This window comes from Molossus molossus, unplaced genomic scaffold (assembly GCF_014108415.1).
Source record: "Molossus molossus isolate mMolMol1 unplaced genomic scaffold, mMolMol1.p scaffold_m16_p_1, whole genome shotgun sequence".
Lineage (NCBI taxonomy): Eukaryota > Metazoa > Chordata > Mammalia > Chiroptera > Molossidae > Molossus > Molossus molossus.
In genome coordinates this window covers 62150462-62174590 of record NW_023425344.1, presented here as the reverse complement: position 1 = coordinate 62174590, position 24129 = coordinate 62150462, and the positions used below count along the sequence as shown (strand labels likewise).

The following is a 24129-nucleotide window of genomic DNA, read 5'->3' as shown; positions in this document are numbered from 1 at the left end:
AAAAAAAAAAAATATGTTTCAAGAAACTTAAATGCCTTAGGAAGTAAATGAATGATAGAAATCCTAACTAAATATGCAAGCCTTGGACCTTCATAAAAATGTGCCTTTGCCCAATCCTGAATAAATCTTGCTGTCTTTGGGAGCAATATTGTCAGCCAACGAGCACATAAAATAAATGCAATGAGATAAAATGCAGTGTCCACATTCTTAACTACACAAGCACTGGCCCCCTCTAGGCAGTAAAGACAACTCTGGCAAGATTTCTTTCCTCCAGTCCCACCTCCTAACTTTCCCCACCCCTAACCCCACCCTTGGTGATAATAACCACAGACCGAAGCAACAACACAGTTCAGTGTTCCTGAGCCTTGCAGTGGTTGACCTGGCTGCTGTTCTCTCCAGTTAACCTCTGTGTGGTAAGTATTTTTGCAATACAAAGTGCCTTTTCCATTTTGCAAACCTTTTGTCTTTCTCTCCTATCCTCTTTCAAAAGAAAAAAAAATTATTAAAAAAATAATAAATAGCCCTGGCCGGTTTGGCTCAGCGGTTGGAGCGTCGGCCTGCGGTCCAGAGAGACCCGGGTTCGGTTCCCGCTAAGGGCACGTACCTCGGTTGCAGTTTGTCCCCGGCCCTGGTTGGTCGTGCGGGTGGCAGCCACTAGATGTGTCCCTTCACGTCGATGATTCTCTCTCTCTCTCTCTTTCTCTCTCTCCCTCCCACTCTATCTGAACAAAAAATGGAAAAATGTCCTCAGGTGAGGATAAAAAAATAAATAATAAAAAACAATAAAATCTTACCATGTAACTAACATAAACCAAGGCAGAACTGAATAGTAGGTGTTAGTCTAGGGTAATCTTTTAAAAATCCACATGTCTGCAACATGCAATTGTCTTTTAAATTCAGTTTGGCAGTAGTGATTCTTAAGTCTGTGACTATCATGACTTTTTCTTTAAAATGTGTCACTAGAAGACCCATTTTTTTAAGAAGAAAAAAAATGTTCTTAATCATTAAAGAAGAAATCATTGTATTACCATTAAGACTGGAGTGTTTAAACAGAATATTCTAAATTCTTTCTAGGAAATTTTTATCTTCTTTTGAAATGGGTGTCAAGATTTGCTGTTGGAATTGATTTTGCTGGGAGAGAGGTACAATTTCTGTTTCAGTCATTTTAAGGGTTCTATTACTGTTATATGGTCAGAAGTTAATTCTAAATGTCTCTGTTTTTATGTAACAAAAACAATTTTTTTAAATCATCATGATTTTTAAAATCACCACTAGTTATCGTTCCTGATTTATAGCCCTGTTGTCATCTCTTGGTAACATGGGTAGTGTTACCAAGACAGCTCTCAGCACTTCCACTGTTGAGAGAACAGTTTATCTCACCTGCATGGTTTAAAGAAAGGGGGGGGGGGGTGAAGCTTTTTTCCCCTTCCTTGAACTCCCAGGTCCCTACAGCAAACACATTTATTAAAGATGGTATATAGCCCTGACCAGTTTGGCTCAGCGGTTAGAGCGTCGGCCTGCGGTCCGGAGAGACCCGGGTTCGGTTCCCGCTAAGGGCACGTACCTCGGTTGCAGTTTGTCCCCGGCCCTGGTTGGTCGTGCGGGTGGCAGCCACTCGATGTGTCCCTTCACGTCGATGTTTCTCTCTCTCTCTCTCTCTCTCTCTCTCCCTCCCACTCTATCTGTACAAAAAATGGAAAAATGTCCTCGGGTGAGGATTAAAAAAAAAAAAGATGGTATATAAAAAGGAGGTGTGGTTGAGAGGTGGTATTTCTGATGTCTGGCTAGCTAGTCTAGAGACTCCAAATTTGTGTACATGGGACTTACAATTTCTATATTCATACATTTGTTGGGGTTTTTTTTTTTAATTCTCACCTGAGGCTATTTTTACATTTATCTTCAGACAGAGTGGGAGGGGGAGAGAAAGAAACATCAATGTGAGAGAGACACGTCGATTGGTTGCCACCTGCACCACCCCAACCGGGGCCAGGGAAGAACCGCAACCGAGGTACATGCCCTTGGCCGGAATCAAACCCGTGACTCTTTAGTCTGCAGGCCGACGCTCTAACCGCTGAGCCAAACCATCCAGGGCTTCATTTATTTTTTTTAACACCTATTGAGCATGTATTCTGTTCCAGACACTGTGTTAGGATAAAAGATGAATGGCCAGCACCTGTGGAGCTCAGATTCAGGTAGAAGCAAGGGATCTGAAAATAGCTGACCTTACAATATAACCAGGACCAGAGAGACATCTTAAGAGATCATGATGCATGTGGGTGCTACTGATGCACATCCCTCCATAAATGAATAAGTCCAATATCACTATGATTATTTCCCTCAAGGATTACATTTATTTGGAAAGACTAAATATTTTTCCAAAATGTTCTCTCTTTCATTGTACTTTAACAATGCCCTTAGGCTGTGCTGAGTTTACCTCCTGACAGGTAACCAACCCTAAGAGCACTTGAATGTGTTAGCAAAACACAGAGGCTTGGGCAGGCTCTCCATGGTTGGCCATCAGTTTCACTTAAATTTTGGAACTTAAACTGCATTGAAACTCCCTTGGGCTTTACTTAAGGAAGTAAAAATGGAGACAAATGTGTCTGCTGCCCCTCTTACTGCATAGACCCTATTCTGGAAGAATACATCTGGAAGCTTTGGGGAAAATAAATATTTTATAATCAATTGTTTGTATAGGCTGCTGCTTTTTTCCTGAATTAAATTTGTCATCATTTAAGTGTTTTATGGCCACCAGATAATTGTATTTTCATTGATGTTTTGAGACCCATCTGTACCAACCAGAGCACTCACAAATGGTGTGGTTATCTTCTTACAAAATATTGGATGGTATTTGCTCAAATTGTAGATTACAGACACTACCCAAATTCAACATTCTGGTAGTTTTGGTCATTGATTTTACGGTTAAGGACCAGCACTGTCTTAACCCTCTTTACTTCCATCATCGGTGCAATTTGGGGAATAGGAGTAGAGAAGACTCTTCCCCCATACACAATACAACAAACTTTAAAATCATTTAACAAACTTGACTGCTTACCAAAAAATAAAAATCAAGCCCCTTTGAGATGTTTTCTACCAAAGTAGACGCAGCCATTAGCTGTGTTGAATTACCAGTTAAGTACTCTTCAGCCCAAATAATTTAAAAGACAGGTAATTCTCGTTCAATTTTGAGTTACAACAAGATTTAAAATATAGTGTTGTACTTTACAGGTCTTCTGTTTCTTTTAGCCAAGATATTATATCTGAGACATCTATAGGCCTGCTATACTGTTGACATGACCAGATACCAGACATGCTAAGCATGGGCAGAGCCAAGCCCCTTGCAAGTTCAGGAATGGGTGATGCCTTTGGGGGCTCCCCGTTGCTGAGCTCCTATTGAAGACAAAGAGTTCCAGAGAAACAGAATAAAGACTTCAGTCTGGGGAAATAACTAATTGCCTAAGTGAGGAATCTGATTTTAGTTGAGAGTTTTCGGGATATCTGCATATAAATTGGGACTTTTAAGGTAACTCAGAATATTCATTTACTCAACCAATACTATTTCCATCTTTAATCTGCAGATAGAAATATATTGTAGGATGATGCTAGAAGAATGCCAGTTAAAGCTTCTTAGAGAGAAAGTATTTTCCTGCTCCTTTGCACCAACTCAAGGGTCGTGGTAGGGGTCTCAACTACTCAGATATAATTCTGAAGCACAGTGGTTGGATACCACCTCTTTGTAAAAGAGATGAATGCTTGCTTCCCAACTACAACAAAGGTGAGAAAAGCAGCCTTCTCTGACATGTAGGAGAAATGGTTTCACTGCCACACTGGGGAATATCCTTACGAAAACATGGGCCTGTGCAAAGTCTTTTCTCATTGGACTAGATGGAAAGACATACATCACAAGTGTCCATAGTGATTTGGTTTGTATGGCAAATTTACTAGAGGTTTTTTTCTTTTGGTATTTTTGTGATTTTTTTTTTTTTTTAGATTGTCATCATTGATCACGTTATTTTGACTATGTTTTTTAAATTTTGCGTGTTCGGGGTGAAAATTTAAGTGGTGGGGAAAACTGTTTTGTGTAAAAGACTTTATAGCTCCACTACGTCAGTACGCAAACCATCATTTGGATGGACGCCCTTCAGTACCGTGAGTCTCAATCCTCTTTCCACCGTGAAATCTCCGGGGACGCACTAAAAATATCGATTCCAAGGCCACAAATCCCCTCCAACCAGACCAGTGGATCAGAATCCGAATGGAGCCAAGTGGTTGGTATTTTGAAAAGGTGAAAAGGTGAACTCATTACATTGCGAAGGTTTTATATTGCAGTTCTTTTACCTCTGTTAACCAGGAAGTCACATTACTTAAAATTAGATTCCACAGTGTTTCACTGGATTCTTTTGTTGTCACAGTGGGTGGGTTTTGTTTACACCCGATATATAAGTTTTCCAGGCTCTGTGGTGCGGAACGTCGGGACTTGGATTAGTCACATGTGATTCCTAAGTGCTCAAACAAAGTGTACTGCTTAACAAAACACTATCAGCTTGTTTTACATGGATCATTTAGTATCAACTATAGCCTGTGTTGGCTAATTCTCCTTTCTGAATTTCCCCACTGCTCACCTGTTAAAGCAGTTTTAGAACTGGTTTCTGAGGGAAACAAAGGCTTTCCTGCAGGCATGCTTTTAGCTAACCTCCATGCTGAATTAGGACAGCCTTTAATTAGCTCACCTCCATGCTAGTAGGGTGGCCTTCTGTTCAGCTGTGTTGTCCTGGTTGCATCTTTTAATTTTTATAACAATGCATTTGCCTTCAGTGCCTTTTGCTTCTGCATACCTGCTCCTATGTGTAACAAGCAGCCCTAGTTGGGAATCTGAACTCAGATTCTTGCCAAAGGTTTCTAATTCAGCCTCATTGCTGTCCAGTTCTTATAAAACCCCAGCTGATTAAAATATTATTCATGGGGGATTGTCAAAGAATATGCATCCATGTGTTTCTCTGAATAATCTAAGTAATCTGATTTTTAATCTTGAATCATCCCAGATTATCAAAGAAGTAAGTACTTAGATAAAATTGTTTTAGCTTCTTGTAGATTGCTTTCGGTGATTCTACTCCAGCCCTGTCCTTTAACCCTATATTAGGAAACAGGCTCAGGAAAGTCATTGTTCTGTTTATTGCAGAGAAATTGTTGATGACCTTGCCTATTCCGTGTCACATATCAGCTCTTCGAGAGCTTTGATGAGCAATTTCTCTGGATCTCAATCTGTTTTTATTTTATGGACATGGTCAATCTCCTAAATGTTTGTGTTCTCTCTTTGCTTTGCCTGAAGTTTGGAGTCTTCAGGCAAAGCAAAGAGAGAACACAAACTCCAGGAAGTTCGGAGTCTAATTTGCAGCTGATGCCTAGCACTGTGTGGAAACCTTCAGATGCACTACATTTGCTCCAGGCTTTATTTTTCCTGTGTCTGATTTCTTCATTTTTCATTTTGCATCTTGTTACTATATATGTAAATCCGTAAATTGCTCAAATCTTCTTAAGAACAAGATGACAGTATGAACCAGAGTTTCTCAGCCTTGACACTACTGGGCCAAATAGTTCCTGATTGGTGGGAATGTCCAGCTAGGAGTCGCGGGGAGGCACCCTTGGTCTCTGCCTGCTAGAAGCCAATAACAGTCCTCCCTCCCACCCCCTACTTCAAGTTGTGACAACCAAAATGTCACCAGAGATTACCAGATGTTCTGGGGGCTGGGGGGAGAATCACCCCTGATTAAAAAATCACTGGTATAAATGAATAAATACACTGGTATTAAACATGTAGGAAAAGAGAAGTTTTCCTCAACCATTTTAGGGTCCCTGGCTAGGTCTGAAAATTCAACTGACAAAGACAGATAAACAGGAGAAAAGCTTACAAATTTTATGGAATTTTTACCTGGCATAGGAGCCCTCACAAGAGAATGAAAGACCCAAAGAAGTGGCCAGGGAGAAAGTGTTTCTAACTTTTAGACAACAAATTTGCAAAGAACTGACAAGACATGGGGATTTTCCTAGGGGGCTAAATGGCAAAGACAGAACATCATGTGCTATTTTCAGCCCTGAATTTCCTGTCTCTGGTGATAAGGTTATCTTCCTTCCTGGTTTAGGGAGGGCACCTTTCACAGGACAGATTTATCTCTTGCTTTCAGGGAAGAAGGGTGAGGGGAGGAAGGTCAAAGTGACTTTCCTGCCTCTGTTTTTTTTTTTAAATCCTCACCCAAGGATATGTTTACTGATTTTAGAGAGAAAGGAAGGGAGAAAGAGAGAGAAACATCGAGTACTGAGTACGAGAAGGGATCGAACCATCAACCTAGGTGTGTGCCCTGCCCAGGAATTAATCCTGCAACCTTTTTGGTGTATGAGACAATGCTTTAACCAACTAAGCCACTCAGCCTCTGCTTTTTTCTCAGACTCCTTTCACTTAGGTTATTCAACATGCTAAGGTGCCATATTTTAAGTAGCATGTCCTGAACTCCGTCAAGGGCTTAGTATTTTCTGGGCTATGTACAGGTCAGGTCTTTGGGGGACACAAAGATGATGAAACCCAATTATTGCTCCTAGAAAAAAACAGCCAACAAGTCAAAAAAAAGAAGAAGAAGAAGAGGAGGAGGAGGAAGAAGAAGAAGAAGGGAGAAAATATAAGTGCTTAGAATGCACATATCTAAATCTCATATCCGAAGTTAGTATGGTCACGTGCCACATAACATTTTGGTCGACGGTGGACCTCATAGAAGACGGTGGTCCCATAAGATCATAACAGAGCTGAAAATGTCATCACCTAGTGTGTTGCTTAAAATGTCACACAGCACAGAACTCACAAGTTTGTGGTGATGCTGCTCTGAACAAGCCTGAGCTGCCAGCAGGCAGAGCTACAGCACAGACCAGCGTGCACAGTGCTCCACACTTAATTGATGATGATGATAAACGACGATGTTACTGGTTCATATATTATTTACTATCCTATACTTTTCATCATTATTTTAGAGTCTACTCTATTTATAAAACAGAAGTTTGCTGAGACACAGTGTGCTGCGTTACGCCAGCAACCTCGTACATCTCATGTTTATGGAGTCTCTTCGTTACATCATTCTCTCCTGTGCTTAATTTAAGCCTCGTGTCGTTTTTGTAGTTACCTGCTGTGCAGGCTCGCCCCCTAGGAGCAATGGGCTAGACTGTGGAGCCCAGGTGCATAGTAGGCTATCCCACCTAAGTTTGTATAAGTGCACCCTAAGTGCCTAGTGATGCGTTTCTCAGAATGTATGCCCATCATTAAGCAGCACACAACTGTATACCTTCTTGGAGCTTTCTCAATAACCCTGGGAAGAAGGAAAGTAAGATACTATCATTGTCATTTAGACAAAAGGCACAGAAGTAGCCTAGCATCAGTGCTGCGGTTAGAGCCCAGCGTCCTAACCCCAAGCTTAGGAGGCTTCCCGCCACATCTGAAAAGTGATGAGCAAGTTCAGAGGAGAGAGCGCGGAAAATCCAACTTGAAGGATTAGAAATGGCTTCATGGAGAAGGTGGCATTTGAGATGAGATGTTAACAGGTAAAGAGGGAAGCAGGATGCAGGAACAATACAGAGTGGACGGTAATCAAAGGACTGGAAAATCAGGCTGAGTCATGTTGTAAGGAGCTTCCGAGGTCAGACCTAGAGGGTGTGAAAGGGTGGCCTTCCCCTAGAACCATAGATGCCTGTCACCAGATTAACACATTATAAAATACAAGTAGAGAAGCTTAATGAATTAGGTCACCAGAGAGATTGGTGAAATGGAGAGATGGAAGGACCCAGTTAATCATGTGTTGTTTATCCCCACCCTTACCCCAAAGTAAACATTTTAGTGAACCAAGTCCTCTTACTTTCTTAATGAGAGAAGGATTACTGGACTTTCCTGGTGTCAGAAAAATTCTGTCTTGCACTATCAAAAACACAAATACTCCTGAAAGGGTTTCTCATGTACGCATTATCAAGCACGAGCACAACTTTTAACATGAGGGAAGATGTTTTTGGAGTGGCATTTCGTTTATAGAAATCATTTCACTTAAATTAGGAGATGCCATACCTTCAACGATGTGTACTCATTTTTTTAAATTTCCTGGTAACTGAGAGTTTTTATTGTTTTGACAAAATTTCAGAAATGAAAATAATTTTTCTTCTACCATTCTAAGATTTTGGCTGGGTCCCCTGTAAACAAAGACAGATTAGCAAAAGAGAAAACAAAGAGAAGTAACGGAAGTTTATTAACACATATGTTTCATGTAGACACCCCAAGAAATTAACTCAGAGGTGGCTTAGAATTCAGGCTTAAATACCATCTTCAGCTAAAAGAGAGAAGGTGTGAGGGAGGCCAGCTCAGGGGAGGAGACCAGGGAAACAAGAGTAAGGTTTGTTAATGAGATTTCGGTCTGGCACCATGGATAAGAGTTTCTTCAGACTGAGTCATGTTCTCTTCCTGGTGCTACGGAGAGAGAGTGACAACCCGATGAAGGAAGCTCTTTTATAGTTGTAAATTCCCCGTAAGGGGTAACTTCCACTCTGTTTTCAGAGTTCCTCCTATATCTGTTGTTTCTCAAAATAACCAGATCAAAATGACCTGTATGCCAAACAGGCATATTTTGGGGTGGGCTTTTCTGTTCTGCACCATGACAAGGCGGGTCCTGAGTCTGGGGCAGACTGCAGCTCTCTGTATGAGACCCAGAGGTGCTCAGGGGTGGGGAGGAACAGCTGCCCCAGACCCAGGACTACAGGGCAGGTCTGTGGTGGCATTGTGGGTGCTGGAGAAGAAGCTCAAATAGTTTTTTGTTTTAAAGCAGGGTCTACTGTCTGAGGGGGGGACAACGGTGTAACAGCCACCGTGAGGAGAAAGTGTCTTGAACCTACAAGCTAAGCAGGCAGCTCTGTGGACTAGAACGGAATCTGCTACAGGGTAATTTACTTATGGAAATTTGGGGTCGAAACAGAGAAGATGATGCAGCAGTCTGCCCCGATTATTCTCCTCCACAGACTTCTGTTACGGTACTTTTTTATAGTGTAACTCAGATACGAATGACTGACAAGACAAAGGGACAGAGAATGAAGTAGTGGCAGGGGTCAAGCCTCCCCGTGGTCCTGTGAGAGGTGATTGTTTATGATCGATACTATCACTAGTTTGGTATTTATCCCAGTTGTTATGCCATTCCAGCTGTTCCTGACATTACAAAAATATTTATGGCTACAGTTTAAGGAACATAGATAGTCATCAACTAAGAAGCTCTTATATGCTTGCTAAGGAAAATGAAGTTGGTCAAAGGACACAGCATGACACTTAAATTAAATGAAACTTGAAAAATGAAGTGAAATCTGGGACGCAGATGTAGTTAACTTTGCTTACATCTACATATATACTGCCTACTCAGTCAACTCCATTTTATTTTCTTATACCAGAAGCAGGTTGCATATAACCCATGGAATTATTTGGTAGGAAGCTGAATGCCACAGGAGGCAGACAGAGGAGAAAGGGGGTGATGGAAATAGAGGGAATGAAGAGCGCTGAGAAGCTTTTAAATCAGGCATAGGCCCTAATATTTAGTTTAAAATAAACACAAATGTAAAACTGACATGTTACAGGAAGTATAATGTTTAACAGACATAGTCTATTGACATCATCTCATCATATTAATACAACAACCCAAAAAGAAAAGTTGTATTAAACTGTTCTCATTTTTAAAATGTCAAAACTGAGGCTCAGAGAAGGTAGTTCACCTGCCCAATGACACACCGAGGGTAGAAAATAGATTTGAACCTGGCTTGTTTGCTTCAATGGTTGCTGATTATGATCTAGACTCTGGCTAGTCAGTGGGGGCCAGACGCTTGCAACACGGGCGCTACCTGGGAGGCTGTGAAGAACGCACACCTCGGGTCCCACGCTGGACCTACGGAATCAGGATGTACTAGGTAGGCCCTGTGCACATTGATCTCGATTTTGTCTCAGTATAGCTCTACCCATGATATATAGAAGTACAAAATCTATACATAAACACATACATGCATACATACACTGTAGTGTGTTTTTATAATATATTTCTGAACATCTTACTTTAAGAAAGGGAATTCAGGGATTTCTAAGCATGTGGTGTGAGTCCCTGGGTTAGATTAGGAATTGAGTTCACTGAATTAACAGAATCACAGCACATGCTAGCATAGACGTGATTTGCGCACATAGCGGTTGCAGTACATTCCCATTCCTGGGTTTATATCAGAACTTCCTGTTCTCAAAACTTACTCCCTGGTATTTTTTGTTTTTTTTTAACATCAAACCAGCAAATTTTATCCTTACTCCAAACTAGTCAACACAACAAGTAGAAGTGTCCAGTACTGTACAAACAATTATGAAAGGTATGAAGGGCTGGAAGAATATTTAAGATTCAGTCTTTGCCCTGAAGTAATTTTTAGCTCTGGGGTCTGAAAAGAACTTGAACATAGTTTTCCATTGGATATATTGGCTAAACTGACTGCGATTGGCTCTACTGATTTTTTCCCTAAAGCACTGTTTTTATGAAAGAAGTCCTTTTCTTTTAAGAATATAATCTTCCTAGTACAGTTTTCTTTCTTTAATGGTCCACACATACACATGCAGCAGCAGCAACTCTGTATATTTTGACTGGACTGATTTTCCCAGTATTTTTTTTTAAAGGTAATGAATAATTCAAACTTGAGGTTGAAGGTGTATCCATAACAGTCAGACTTGAACAACTCATGGCCTGTGCAATTTATTCTCGTCGGCAACTATTTCTCGAATATGTGAGTTCACATCCTGTGCCAACTCTGATCAAATGGTAGCAGCACCCCGTCCACTGTCAGAAAATAAGTCACTTGTCTGGAGTGACAGCAGGAGGACTGCGACCTGAACTCAGTTCTCGGGAACGCCAAAGCCTGTACTCTTCTTTCCGTCCAACTCCACCAATCAGGAATTACAACTGTCTGGGACTCTAAGACATGTCCAGGGGAAGTAGATTCTACGTGATAGGATCAGTTAGCAATGTCCACTGTGGGTATGGGAATGAGCTGTTGACATGCACCTGGCTACACAGTGCCCTCCCTACACTTCAACCCTACCTCCTGCTCCAGAACGCTATGTCTCCACTGTTCTTCATGCATGCCCCAGTCCCCTTCCCACTAGGGATTTCCTCACCCAGTTTCCACACCTAGGACATTCTACTTTCTGTGCCCAGCCAGACAAGAATCCCAGGAACTTCCATCAGACTTCCAGCTTCTCTAGAACTGGATGGTAATTCTAGTTCTGCTATTTTGGAAAACAAAAACAAAACACAACTTGTTCCCAGGGCATATGCTGGAACTTCTCTAGCTCGGGACCTTGGATCAGACGCTTCCCTTACACCTCAGGGGGCCAAGGAGATTCTCAGTACAGACTTTTTCTGCCTGAAATGAAGTACAACCACTTCCTCTTTGAGTCACACCTGCCAGAAATTCGCACCTCATGTGTTCTTCATTTCTTCTCCTTATTCCAATTTCTGTTACACTTCCTCTGCCTTTGTAACCATACCCAATACCAAAATGAAGCTAGTCTTTTTTGAATGAATTATGCATTTCTCTTTTTTCTCCTCTTTTGGTTTGGTTCTTAGAGAAATCAGTATCTGGGAAGGGAGTTGGAAAATACAATTGAGATTTAAAAGTGGTCAGATTAAGCAATGATACTGTTATGGTCCCCACCACCACCCACACTTTTTGTATCAACCCCTCTCCCTGAAGAGGCACTTGGGCACTTATTAAACATACAGCCCTGGCCAGTTTGGCTCAGCGGTTAGAGCGTTGGCCCGCAGTTCAGAGAGACCTGGGTTCGGTTCCCGCTAAGGGTGCGTACCTCAGTTGCAGTTTGTCCCTGGCCCTGGATGGGTCGTGCGGGTGGCAACCACTCGATGTGTCCCTTTCACGTCGATGTCTCTCTCCCCCCCCCCCTCTCTCTCTCCCCCTCCCTCCCACTCTATCTGAACAAAATATGGAAAAATGTCCTCAGGTGAGGATAAAAAAATAATAATAAAATAAATACAGATTCATCCTTTCCAGGCCTGTTAAATCCAAATTTCTAGGGATGTGTTATTCTTTTCAAGCTCCTCAGTTGATTCAAACACTAAAGTTTGAAAAATAAAAGGAACATTTGTTCATTATAAGCAAGTTTTCTATTGTATTTAAGTTATACCACACATGTTCATTGATAGTATGACAGTGGTTTCCTAAAATAAAATGTCTACAGATAGAAACCAATAGAAAATATCTGCTATGTAGAATACTTACACTAATAAGACCCCATTACAACCAGAACTACAAATACTCCTATACAAAAACTTGGTGCCTTACCCTGCGCGAGTCCAAATTCACTGGATTGGGCAAGACAATACTAGCCATTCTTGTGACTTTTAACCATCACCTCTCTACTAGTTCATTCTCTTGACAGCATTGCACACGGGGTGGGAATCTCTGCTCTACCTTGTAGCCATGTTTTCTTGTATTGTCAACAAAGATATCATTACCCTCTCAATTAAGCAGAGAGGAGAAAGACCTTTGAATTCTAGTAAATATGCACCTATACCTTGCAGTTTCCAACAATTCTTGATATGATTTGACTGTCATTATACCACCTTCTCATGCTGGCTTGTTTTCCCTTTGAGTCATAAAGCAAGCTCTTGATAACAAGTATCAGAGTCACCTCTCTAGGGCAGTTAAAATGCCTTGGCTTTTATTATATGAGAGAACGTCAGTCCCTCTTTGTGGGGACACAGCTGTTGGTGGAAATCAGCTGGTAACAGCCGCAGACCTCAGAGTAGACAGAATCTATCAGAAGAGGAGCAGGCAACAAGCTAAGAAGATGGAGTAGGAAGGGCTGAGAGAGCGTGAAATGACATGTCACTGTAGCCACCAGAGCCGGCTGCATTAGAATCGCCCCTTAAAATTTCTACACACCCAGGGCCCACCCCAGGCTACTCAGTCAGAAGCAAGACTCTGTCCTTTCAACCAAGCACTGAGTACGAACCTCCTGCACATCCAGGATCGGGAAGCGTGGTGACAGGATCTTTGACTGGGACCCTCGTTCCTGGCAAGATGGTGGAGGAAGGCTGAAGCCAGCGAAGCGCAGGGACGATGTGGGCAAGGGGGTTCCCTGGCAACTGGTCAAGGGAAGTGCTAGAAGTGAGTAGGGACCAAGACTACAGAGCACAGTAAGTGGTCAGAAGTGAAGTAGTAAAGAAGAATGTTTGAACACTGGTAAAACACATTTTCGAGAGAGTACTGACTGAGTAGGAGCTCACAAGACTCTCCCTGATTATTGGGTGAAACAGAAGTGGGGGCGCCACTTTATTTGAGAGACACTATTTCCTAGTGGTTTTGCAACCAGTGGGCTCTTCTGCGGGACCTCAAAGCCTCGTTTTTCAGATTCTGACCTGACATCTTCACAAAAGGAAATGGAATGTTGTTTTCTCTAAGTAACCCAGGTCTTCTATTTAAATTTCAGCTGTCAGGATATCACTAATAATTATGCAATAAATGTTGACATTAGTTAGAAACATCTGTTTTAATAGCTATTTTATGGAAAAGTAAAGAACTCTATCCCAGAGTTCTCTTAAGGAACAACTGAGAAAATGTCTGTGGATTAGCTTTGGAAAAAATGATTATAATTTCTATAAAATAGAAACACTTCAAATGCAAAATACACATTGTTCCAGATGGTTGCCTTGAAAATAGCAAAAAAGAAAAATCGTCTTGATCAGCGAAAGGAGGGGAAAACAAACAAACAGAAAACCTGAGAAAGAAACCGTCACCCCCTTTCCTTCATGGTGTCAACCTCCAGATGTTGACAGCAGCCTGGAAATGTTACGCTGAGTTAGCTGAATGTGAGCACCCTTCATCAGGGGGGGTGTGATGAAATGCCTTTCCGACTGGCCTCTATGTTACAGCCAACCAGTAAGGTTAGGTGCTTAACACTTTTTTGGTTTTGTTTTTACAGGCAGAGCCCTTCTGAAGTTATCCCTGAAAATGAATCCAGTTGTTTCGCAGCCCACATATGGCACAGGGGGTACGGTGTCCAGTGACTGGCAAACAGGCGCGTTTGACTGCTGCAACGACATGGGGATCTGTAAGTGCGCATAGTAACCGCTTTCTCCTCGGCCGCTAGGAGTAATGCAGGTCAATGACCCAGTAAGAATTGTTTATTTATCTTATCATTGGGTTCCATGTTTTACTCTCTAGCTCAGAAGTCACAAGCCGGAAGCCCATGGTGGATTTAGCCACCAAATGTGTTTTGTTTGTCCTGTGCATAATGACCCTTAAAAAAAAATTGTTTAGAGTATTACATATGCCCCCCTTTTTCCCCCATTGTCCTCTTCTTGATGTACTAATTTTAATATAGTAGGAAATATCTAAAAATTAGGTTTCACACAAAAAATCTACCTTTCCAATCTACATGTACAGCTTCTCTTGAAATTTTGGAAAATCAGGAAAGACGAATTCCCATTCTCAGGTCGCAGAAGACAGCTGCTGTTGAGAATCAGCCAACCCCATATCCACTGCAGTTTTCCATATTTATGTCCACCATCCGCTGTTTTGTGTTTTTTCCAACCTGTTTCACTCATGTATTTCACCTGCCTGGCCTTGAGTTGTTGATCCTTGGGTAGATCAATCACCTCTTTTTAAATGTTTTACCTCTTTAGTATCCCCATGTTCTTGACATGTTTCTCCAGTCTTCTCTTCACATCTTTCTTTTCCTGTGTTGCTGTGTTTTCCGGCGTTCAGTGATACTCTTGTGGCTCTGGGGGGTTCCATCTCAGAGAGCATTGTAGGTTTTTAACTTTACTGGCCTCTAGTTCTTTTACACTACCAAACACACTTTTGCATGAGAAAAATTTCCTTATTTCAGAGTCTATTGCCATGTGAGTTGCAGACACTCTCTGTGCAGAGTAACTTTCCAGTGTCTTTGAGAAACAGCCTCCTTTTTTTTTTTTTTTTTTGTATATGATGGAAGTTCCAAGTTTATTGGAGATGGCCTTTTGCTTAAAACAATCAATCAAAAACAAAAACAAAAAAACAAAGACTTTCTAATTTTTATCTAGGATACAGCTATGTCAAAACACCATCCCAGGGCGTTCCAAAATAGACTTTTACTCAGAGCATCTTTGAGAACAGTTTGCTGCCACTTTCTGAGGCCCCTTTTTTTCATCTTGCACACATTCTGTAAAGTGAAAGTGCAGTAAGCTTTTTAAGCTCTGGATGCCAATATCCCTTGGCTTCTGCTGGCTTCTATCCTTGTGTCGACAATAAGGTCTACTCTTTGCCTGTATGACCATCTAAAGTCTGTTCCCTGTTGCTTTTCTCATGTTGGCACTAATGATTTCTCCACTCACCCACTTCTGACCCTAAACACTCTCCCACCGTTTTCAGAGGGCTTTTCAGACATCCTAACCCCACACCCGTCCTCTGCAAGCATGACCCAAACGTAAACAAGGGCAGGAAAGAAAGATCAATTTTACATGCTCAGATGGACAAGATAGAAGCTTTTACAGTTAAATCTGACCTGATGTAATGACATCTCAACTCCAGGATGGTCGGGCCCAGAAACAATCCATAAAGAGCCAGATGGCCACATTGTTTTCTGTTTGAGAGCCGTGTGATTTAGTGGAAACCATGATGACTTGGACTAACTCCTCTGTGTGGTTCGCCCTCACTCAGGCCTCTGTGGGACTTTCTTTCCTCTGTGCCTGTCGTGTCAGATTGCCTCCGAAATGAACGAATGCTGCCTGTGTGGGTCTTCTGTCGCCATGAGGACCTTGTATCGAACCCGATACGGCATCCCGGTGAGTCACCCAAGGGCCCACCGTGAGGTGGTAGCGCAGACACGCGAGGGTTTCCCTTTAGTCTGACTGGGTCTCCATGACTGTCCTTCTCACCTTCATGCATTGACCTCGTCTTTTCTCCACTATCATCCTCAACTTTAAAGTGATTTACAGGGCAGTGTGGCTATCTATACCTTGGAATATATTTGTAATAAAACCTTTTATTGACCCAATAGATGTGTCTCTGAAAAAGTTGTTGGTGCTGAGTAGGTGAAGGGACAGAGGCCAACACAGGACCTTTAGCCTCTCTTGGCTTTACCCAGAGTCAGACAGGACCCTGAAGTCTGCAGGGGGGGGTGACAGTTTCTCATAGAGCCTTGGATAAAAATGAGTGTGCAGGGACCTTCTCAGAGATGGCATATTTGCCTCATTGGTAACTCGTAAGCTAGCATTTACTTATTTAAAAGGGACTGTTGAGCACCCAGAATCTTGTTAAATAATAAGCTGGTATTCATTTATTCAACAGGGGTTTATGAGTACGTAGAACATGCCAATTGCTATTGCAAATGCTATAGACATATCAGTGGATAAAGGAAGTCAAAATCCTTGTCTTTTTGGAGCTATGCTCTTTTAGTTTTTAAGCCTTTTTAACATAATTTCAGACTTAATGAAAAGTTGCAAAAGTGGTACAAAGAGTTCCTGTATACCCTATGCCCAGATTCCCCAAATAGTAAAAATTTGCCACATTTGTTTTCTTTTTCTCTTTACTGTATCTTGTTTTTCTGAATCATCTGAGAGTAGGTGGCAGACTTGATGCACTGTTACCTCTGTTTCAGTGTATTTCTTAAAGACAAGGACATTTTCTTATATAACCATATAACAATGATCAAAACCGGAATCTTATTTAAACATTACCAATTATCCCTTTAGAGATACCACTCTTTAGATTAAAAGAAAAGCAGTCTGGGCTCACACATTGTTGTCACCCCTCTGTAGTCTCTTACAATAAAAACAGTTTCTCAGTCTTTTTTTTTTTTAAGGAACACATATCACTTATTTTGTTGACTATCCCTCAGCTTGGTTTGTCAAATGTTTCTTCATGACTAGACTTAGGTTGTCAATTTTGGGCAGAAACCCCACAGAAGCTACGCAGTGTTTGCCATACGTCATATCAGGAAGCACATGGCATCAATGTATCCCATTATGGGTGGTGTCAACTTTGATTCATTGGTTAAGATAGTATCTGCCAGAATTCTCCACTGTAAAGTTGCTATTTCCCCCTTTATAATGGATAAGGATCTGGTAGGGAGATGTAAATATCCTGTTCTTCACACTTTCACCCACTGGTTCTAACATTCATTGAAGATTCTTGCCCAAATCAGTTATTATGATGGTTGCCGACGGGAAGAGCTTACATTCTAATGGGAAAAGATAGTTACAATATAACTAAAAGTATAATATACAGGATGATGATGCACTACAGAAAAAAGTAAAGCAAGGAAGAGGAAGAGCGTGTTGAAGTTTCTAATTTTAAAAAGGGTTATCAGGAAAGACCTTGATCAGAAAGTAAATCCTTAAAAGCATGAGAGGATGACTCATCTGAAAAATGTACAGGCAGAGGAAAGAGCTAGACCCAAGACCTTGAAGTAGAATTTACCTGGAACATTCCAGAAACAATAGGGGGGAAGGGGACAGGAACAGAGTGTGTAGGGGTAGGGAATAGAAGAAGATGATGCCGCAGCATTAGCTAGGGCCTTGGAGACTATAAGAACTTTAACTTTTATTCTGAGTGAACTGGGAAGTCATTGAAATGCTTTAAACAAAGACATGACAGAATGGGTTCTTGTCCCCGAAAACTTAACCTGTGCCCCCTCCTTGCTCCCGTGTGGCAGAGAGCCAAGTATAATCCTCCTATCCTAGGCTCCCTCCTGATAAAATGGTAATGATGACCCCTTTGCCATGGTGGTGTAGTAAAAGTCACAGAAGATAATGCACAGGAAAGGCTTTCACAGAGCCTGGAAAGTAAAAGTGCCTAATAAATAACAGCTATCATTTTTGTTCTTATCTCAGAAAATGACTTTGTTTCTCCCATGTGCTTGCTCAGCGCCTGACTTTCTCAGCACTTCCTGTGGCTCTCGTGTATACTCCTCACAGGGCAGCATAACCCACGGGAGGTCCTAACTTTGTGACTGAACCATGAACTTCCCGAAATTATAGGCAACGTGTCATGTGTATGTAGTTATCTATATGGGTGTGAGGTGAGTTTTTCAAAGTGGCCGCTGACCCCAACGTGGTATAGGAGAAGGAGCACTTAGCTAGACTCTGCAGATAAAGGTTCTGGGAACAGCTCAGCAAATAGCTAAATGTTTGCCTCTCTGGTCAATCATTTGGTGGCACTGGTTTTCTCATCGGCCATAAGGAAGTTGTGGGAGATGATACAAAGAACACTTCTAGGTCTAGGACTCTGGGACACTCCAAGGAACACCCAGGCACTCCCAGGAACACCCAGTCTGTTATCTCAGGTATTTCAAGGTACATTGGGTCACACTTAGCCCCGAGGTGCACAAACACAATGCAAGCCTAATTCCTTGAGATTGTGGGTGAGGTCGGATCTCTGACTCAAGACCTCCAGGCTCCATGGAATCTGTCAGACACGTAGCCGGCTCCCAAAAATTTCTTATTTCAGGGAGTGTCTTTATCCTGTTGATTAAATTCTTTACAAAACAGGTCCAGCTAGAGGGCACACAGTGACTTTCCCAATCATCAGTTATGGAGCTATAAACAAGTCAGCACAATAATTGAGCAATCATCAATTATGGGGTTATAAACATGCCAGCACACTCTCTTTGAAGAAGGAATCTTTTTTCTTCTCTATAGTCTCTATACCTGTATTATGAAACAAACTGAGAATCAGAGTGTGTTTTCTACAGGGTTCCCTGGGTGTCTCAGCAAATAATAGTGGGATTGTCCCCCTAAAAACTACCTGAGGTAAAAGACAGGCAGAGACATGCTGGAACAGTAAAGTAATTAGATCCTATTCAATTAGAATATTTTCTTCTTTGCGACATATTCTATGTATTCAATACATAGAAATGGTGGTTTAATGAAGGTCTAAAAGATTTTTAAAAATAAAAAGTAAATAATGAATTAAAAACTGATTAACACAAGTCCTATGAGGAAGGGTTAAAGGAATTTGGATTATTTATCAGGGGAAAAGAAAAGGCTATGAAACCGAATTGTCTACCGGATGAATATCATTCCTCCCTCTGATGAGGGGCACAACATTAGACGAGTTTTAACATTGTTATTCATTTGTCCACTTTTTGTCTCATATGCTTATGATATTAGATAAGAATCAAAAGCACCACAGCAGTAAAATTTTCCCTAAAAAATAGAGCACTCACAATCTCAATGTAACCTCAAGGAGCTCCTCATCCTTATAAACCGAATCTAAAACAGCTACCCCTTTCTCTTTCTCTGCTCACACTGTAGACTGGAAATTGCATTTACTCAACATCTTAAAAACATTAGTGCTATCAAAAAATGGAGCTCAAGCCCTGGCCGGTTTGGCTCAGCGGTTAGAGTGTCGGCCTGCGGTCCGGAGAGACCCAGGTTCGGTTCCCGCTAAGGGCACGTACTTCAGTTGCAGTTTGTCCCCGGCCCTGGTTGGTCGTGCGGGTGGCAGCCACTCGATGTGTCCCTTCACGTCGATGTTTCTCTCTCTCTCTCTCCCTTCCTCTCTCTCCCTCCCACTCTATCTATACAAAAAATGGAAAAATATCCTCGGGTGAGGATAAAAAAAAAAAAAAAAAATGGAGCTCAAGCCCTGGCCAGTTTGGCTCAGTGGTTAGGGCATCAGTCCACGGATCAGAGAGATCTGGGTTCAGTTCCCACTAAGGGCACATACCTTGGTTGCGGTTTGTCCCGGGCCCGTGTTGGGGTCGGTTGGGTGGCAACCAGTCGATGTGTCTCTCTTGCATCGATGTTTCTCTCTCTCTCTCTCTCTCTCCCCCCCCTCCCTCCCACTCTATCTGAGGATAAATGCAGAAATGTCCTCGGGTGAAGATAAAAATAATTTTTTTAAAAATGGAGCTCAAAATTATTTCAGTCCATCATGACACACCATCATAGAAGCTGGTTATCAGACTAGAGCCCCTTGGATCACCCAGTGCCTCCTGCACACAGCAGGGTTCCTTCAAGGGCCTCTCTACAGAGGGTGAGTGAGAGCCCAGCTGGACACTTCCAGAGACAGAGCTCTCAAACTTTGCAAAGCAGCCCATTCTATGGCTTTTCCAAACATTATTCATTCTCTTCTTTCTTTTTCCCCCCATAATTATATATCCCTTCCTTGCAGAACATGAGAGATGGTTAGAGGGTTAGAACATGAGGTTTGCTCTAGCACTGTTCACCAATTATAGAAAAATTGGTGCAGTACCCAACTGGATTTAAAGGGAACCATTTCAGAGCAGATGATAGAGGACTGGGGCGATCACTGTAACCTGCAGAGCACCTGCAATGATGTAGGGAATGTTATGAAAAGGGCACTGGCTTGAGAAGAAAATGACCAAGCACTGCCACCAATTTGCTCTGTGATCTTAGCAAGTCAACTTCTCTGGGTCATCAGAAAAATGAGGATAATGTCACAGAATTCTCATGATAAACAGGTGACAAAATGTATATTTTAAAGAGGTTAGAGAAGCTATACATATGCAGGGAATTGTGTGACTATATTTATAGGCTACATGTTGACTCCTGTGTCTGTTTTTTTAACAGGGATCCATTTGCAGTGATTTCCTAATGCTGGGGTTTTTCCCTCTGTGCGTCCTTTGTCAACTCAAGAGAGATATTGAAAAAAGAAAAGAAATGAATGCTTTCTAAAGGATGTTTGGTACGTTGGTAGACATTCTTTCATCTATGAGTATCAAAATAATTGTTCAAAGATATCTTTTATTTCCTTGGTACTCGCTCACAGATACATGAGATACTCCTTAACAAATGAAGGGCAAATCGGTTTTAATTGCCAACCTACACCGATCAGTTGGTAGTCGGCTTTCCAGAGCCTTGATTGAAAGGCCTAAGCCTGGTTGGAAGGGAGAGAATTTTGTGACTTTTTAAAGATGTCTGCCACAACAGGAGTGGCCATGTGATGTACCAAATAAACATGCCACGTATCAACCAGGCCCATCTGAGATACACCATAATTTAAGGGAGTAGAGATATGTGCATGACCGGAGGGTCCTCTGCCTAAGCCTAAGTCCACTGCTACTAACAGTAACCAACTGAGATTTTATGCTGAGTGTGACTGTGTAATGTACCTGGTTGTATTTTCTTATCAATACCACAATATTAAAGTAATAATTCATTCTCCAAAGTGGTAGGGAGCTGCTTTAATCTCGATAAGTTAAGTGTGGACAATTCACTGAGTTTTTCAAAATTCCCAAAGTCCCCACTATGAAGAGGAATTACTGACTTTTTGGTGTCGGTATTGTCAAAGTTGAGCAACTACCTAAGCTCTCCTACTCACATTTTTAATCTCAGCTCTTCCTGTTTCAGGCAAGAGGGCAATGGTTTACTCAGTTCTGTCTTTCGATCTCTTGTGCCAATTCCCATAAAATTTGTCATCCAAGTTTAGTTTTCACATAAAAATGGCTATTCTCTGTAAAAGTCCTGTCTCACGAGAGGCTTTTGAGAGTGTGTCATCAGGGTGATGCAGCCTTGTGTATGACTGGTTGACAGTGATACAATCTGTCTCTCTCTGAGCTCTTTTTGCCACATGCAGTATGAAATAATGCCCTCTTCACGAACCATGCTTCAGCATGTTGCATTTCAGTACCATTTTAACTTCCTAGCATTCGCCTTCTGACTGCTTTAAATGGCTTCCCTCATGACTGAAGCATTTCACTTACTTTCAAGCAAAGTCAAGACAGGGAGCATTTTTATCATGATATCCTACCTCCTAAGAATTGACTATTATCTCTCTTTCTAAGCAGTGATGCTTTTTTAAAGGCCTATATTACCAACTTGCCTCAGAATTTGATGGCAAAGTAGCCCTTCGGGAATTAGAATGTGGCAGTTGACTGGTCTAGTCATCCAGTCCGTGAAAAAGAATTGTTTTAGGTTCCCTGTCTTTTAGATTGTTACCATCACATGTTTGCTAATTCATTGTCATTTGGTAACAGAAGTTAACTCTGGCAATCTACAGAGCGTTCTGTTGGTTCACTCAACCACCTAGCAGTAGTGCCTGATACATAGTAGGCACTTAATAAATACTGTGGATGAAAAAATGAACACAAGTTTCAACCAAGGAAGCAAATTGAAGCCCTAACCTAGGAGGCTCATCTAAATCTTCACTGGTGATCATGACTCTTCCTAATAAATTGTACTGAACCAGGAGACATTGTTTGATGTAGATATTAAATATGTAACAATTTGGCAGTAGGATAGGGGTGGAATGGAAATTTGATATTTGGAACAAGAAAATCTAAAGAAATGTGGAACCAGTAAATCCCAATTCTTTCATTTATTTTTTTTTTCTTTTTTCTTTTTTCTTTTTTTTTTTTCTGACTTCTACAGGTAAAACTTACATCGTGGTGAAAGAAAATGCTGGAATGAAATACTGCATTTATTAAGTGCTAACTCACCTCAAATATTAGAAATTACTTCACCTAATCATATGGTTTCCAATGGCTTCAAAACATTTTAATTTCCAGTTAATTTTGAAAGAAATACATTTCCAATGCTGTTCTGTAAGATAATTGCCATTAAAAAAAAAAAAGTAATTCCTTCAATAATTCTTGTGTCTCTAAATACTGCTTCATGGGAAATTACAATAAGCTTTTTTTTTTTTTAATGAATCCAAAGTTGAATGACAGATGGATGGAGATTCTTTATTCTGTTTTTCTACCTTTATATCTTTTTGAAACTGTCCACAATAAAAAGTTTTTAAAATATTGTCAAGTAAAAAGCTTTTATTATTTTGGATTTTCCCTCCACGGGGAGGCCAGGCATTATCCTGTGGGGTCCCACAGCTCAGGAAGTGTGGTTTCCTCGCTTTAGGAGCCTGAATGGCATTTGGAACTTTTTTAAAAAATTTATCTTTATTGTTGAAAATATTACAGATATCGCCCCTTTTTCTCCCATTGACCCCTCCTCCTTGCTCCTTCTCTTGTTAATCAGTCTACAGAACGTCGAGGTTGTTTCCAGATCTTAGCGATTGTAAATAGTGCTGCTATGAACATAGGGGTGCATATATTCTTTCTGATTGGTGTTTCAGGCTTCTTAGGGTATATTTCTACCCAAGTTTCCATCAGTAGATGAGTGGATTAAAAAGCTGTGGTACATGTACATAATGGAATATTATGCAACTGTAAGAAAGAAGGATCTCTTATCCTTTCAGATGACATGGAGGGACCTGGAAAGTGAAACAAGCCAAACAGAGAAAGACAAATATCGCATCATCTCACTTATTTGTAGAATATAATGAACTAAACAAACTGCTGAACAAAATTAACCCAGAGACATGGTGGTGGGATATAGACCGACAAGCCTCAGAGGAGGCGGGGATTTGTGGGGGAAGAGATAAACCACAGAATTTACATGCATGTATGCATGACCAATGAACACAGACAACAAAGCTGGGCATAGGGCTGGGGGAAAGAGGAGGAGGGTGTCAATGGGGAAAAAATAAGAAACATCTGTAACAAAAACAAATTAATAAATTAAAAATTAAAAAAAAAAAAAAGAATGTCAAGGTTTTCAGCACCTGCTTTCTCAACTGGGGTAACTGTCAAGGTTATCTTAATGCCTGATGTGGCTCTTCCCTAAGTCTTGCCTTGACTCTCTCTTCTGTCTCTGGCTTTCGTGTAACAGCTACTTCAGAGGTAGTAGATAAATTACATTCTGCCACAGATTCTAAATCTGCTACTAGTATTTTTTTATTGTGGTGAAAAACACATCTCATAACATTTAGCATTTTTTAGAGTACAGTTCAGGGGTATTAAGTACATTCACATTGTTGTGCAACCATCGCCATCATCCATCTCCAGAACTCTTTCCATCTTGTAAAACTGGAACTCTGAACCTATTGAATTAGTAACTCCCATTCACTGTCCTGCCAGCCCCTGGCTACCACTAGTCTACTTTCTATCTCTATGACTTTGACTACTCTAAGAACTTCATATAAATGAAAGCATACAGTATTTTTTGTGTGTGTGATTGGCTTATTTCACTCAACATAATGTCCTCAAGATTCATTTATGTTGTACACATGTCCAAATTT

The 24129-nt window shown here is 41.2% G+C and overlaps 1 protein-coding gene across 1 annotated transcript; it reads left to right on the top strand.

Annotated features, from left to right (window-relative positions):
* The first annotated feature begins 343 nt into the window (after positions 1–343).
* On the top strand, positions 344–22699 carry PLAC8 (placenta associated 8). Its single transcript, XM_036280464.1, has 5 exons — positions 344–413; positions 14030–14158; positions 15748–15872; positions 20625–20739; positions 22425–22699. The coding sequence occupies exons 2-4, from the start codon at positions 14059–14061 to the stop codon at positions 20727–20729; spliced, it is 330 nt and encodes a 109-aa protein (XP_036136357.1). The 5' UTR covers positions 344–413; positions 14030–14058; the 3' UTR covers positions 20730–20739; positions 22425–22699.
* The last annotated feature ends 1430 nt before the right edge of the window (positions 22700–24129 follow it).

What these genes read in the sequence shown, in the direction of transcription:
- PLAC8 (XM_036280464.1), top strand. Translation starts at nt 14,059, where the DNA reads ATGAATCCAGTTGTTTCGCAGCCCACATATGGCACAGGGGGTACGGTG. An exon ending in CTGCAACGACATGGGGATCT is followed by an intron (nt 14,159 to 15,747) that starts GTAAGTGCGCAT and finishes GCCCTCACTCAG; the next exon opens with GCCTCTGTGGGACTTTCTTT. An exon ending in GAACCCGATACGGCATCCCG is followed by an intron (nt 15,873 to 20,624) that starts GTGAGTCACCCA and finishes TTTTTTTAACAG; the next exon opens with GGATCCATTTGCAGTGATTT.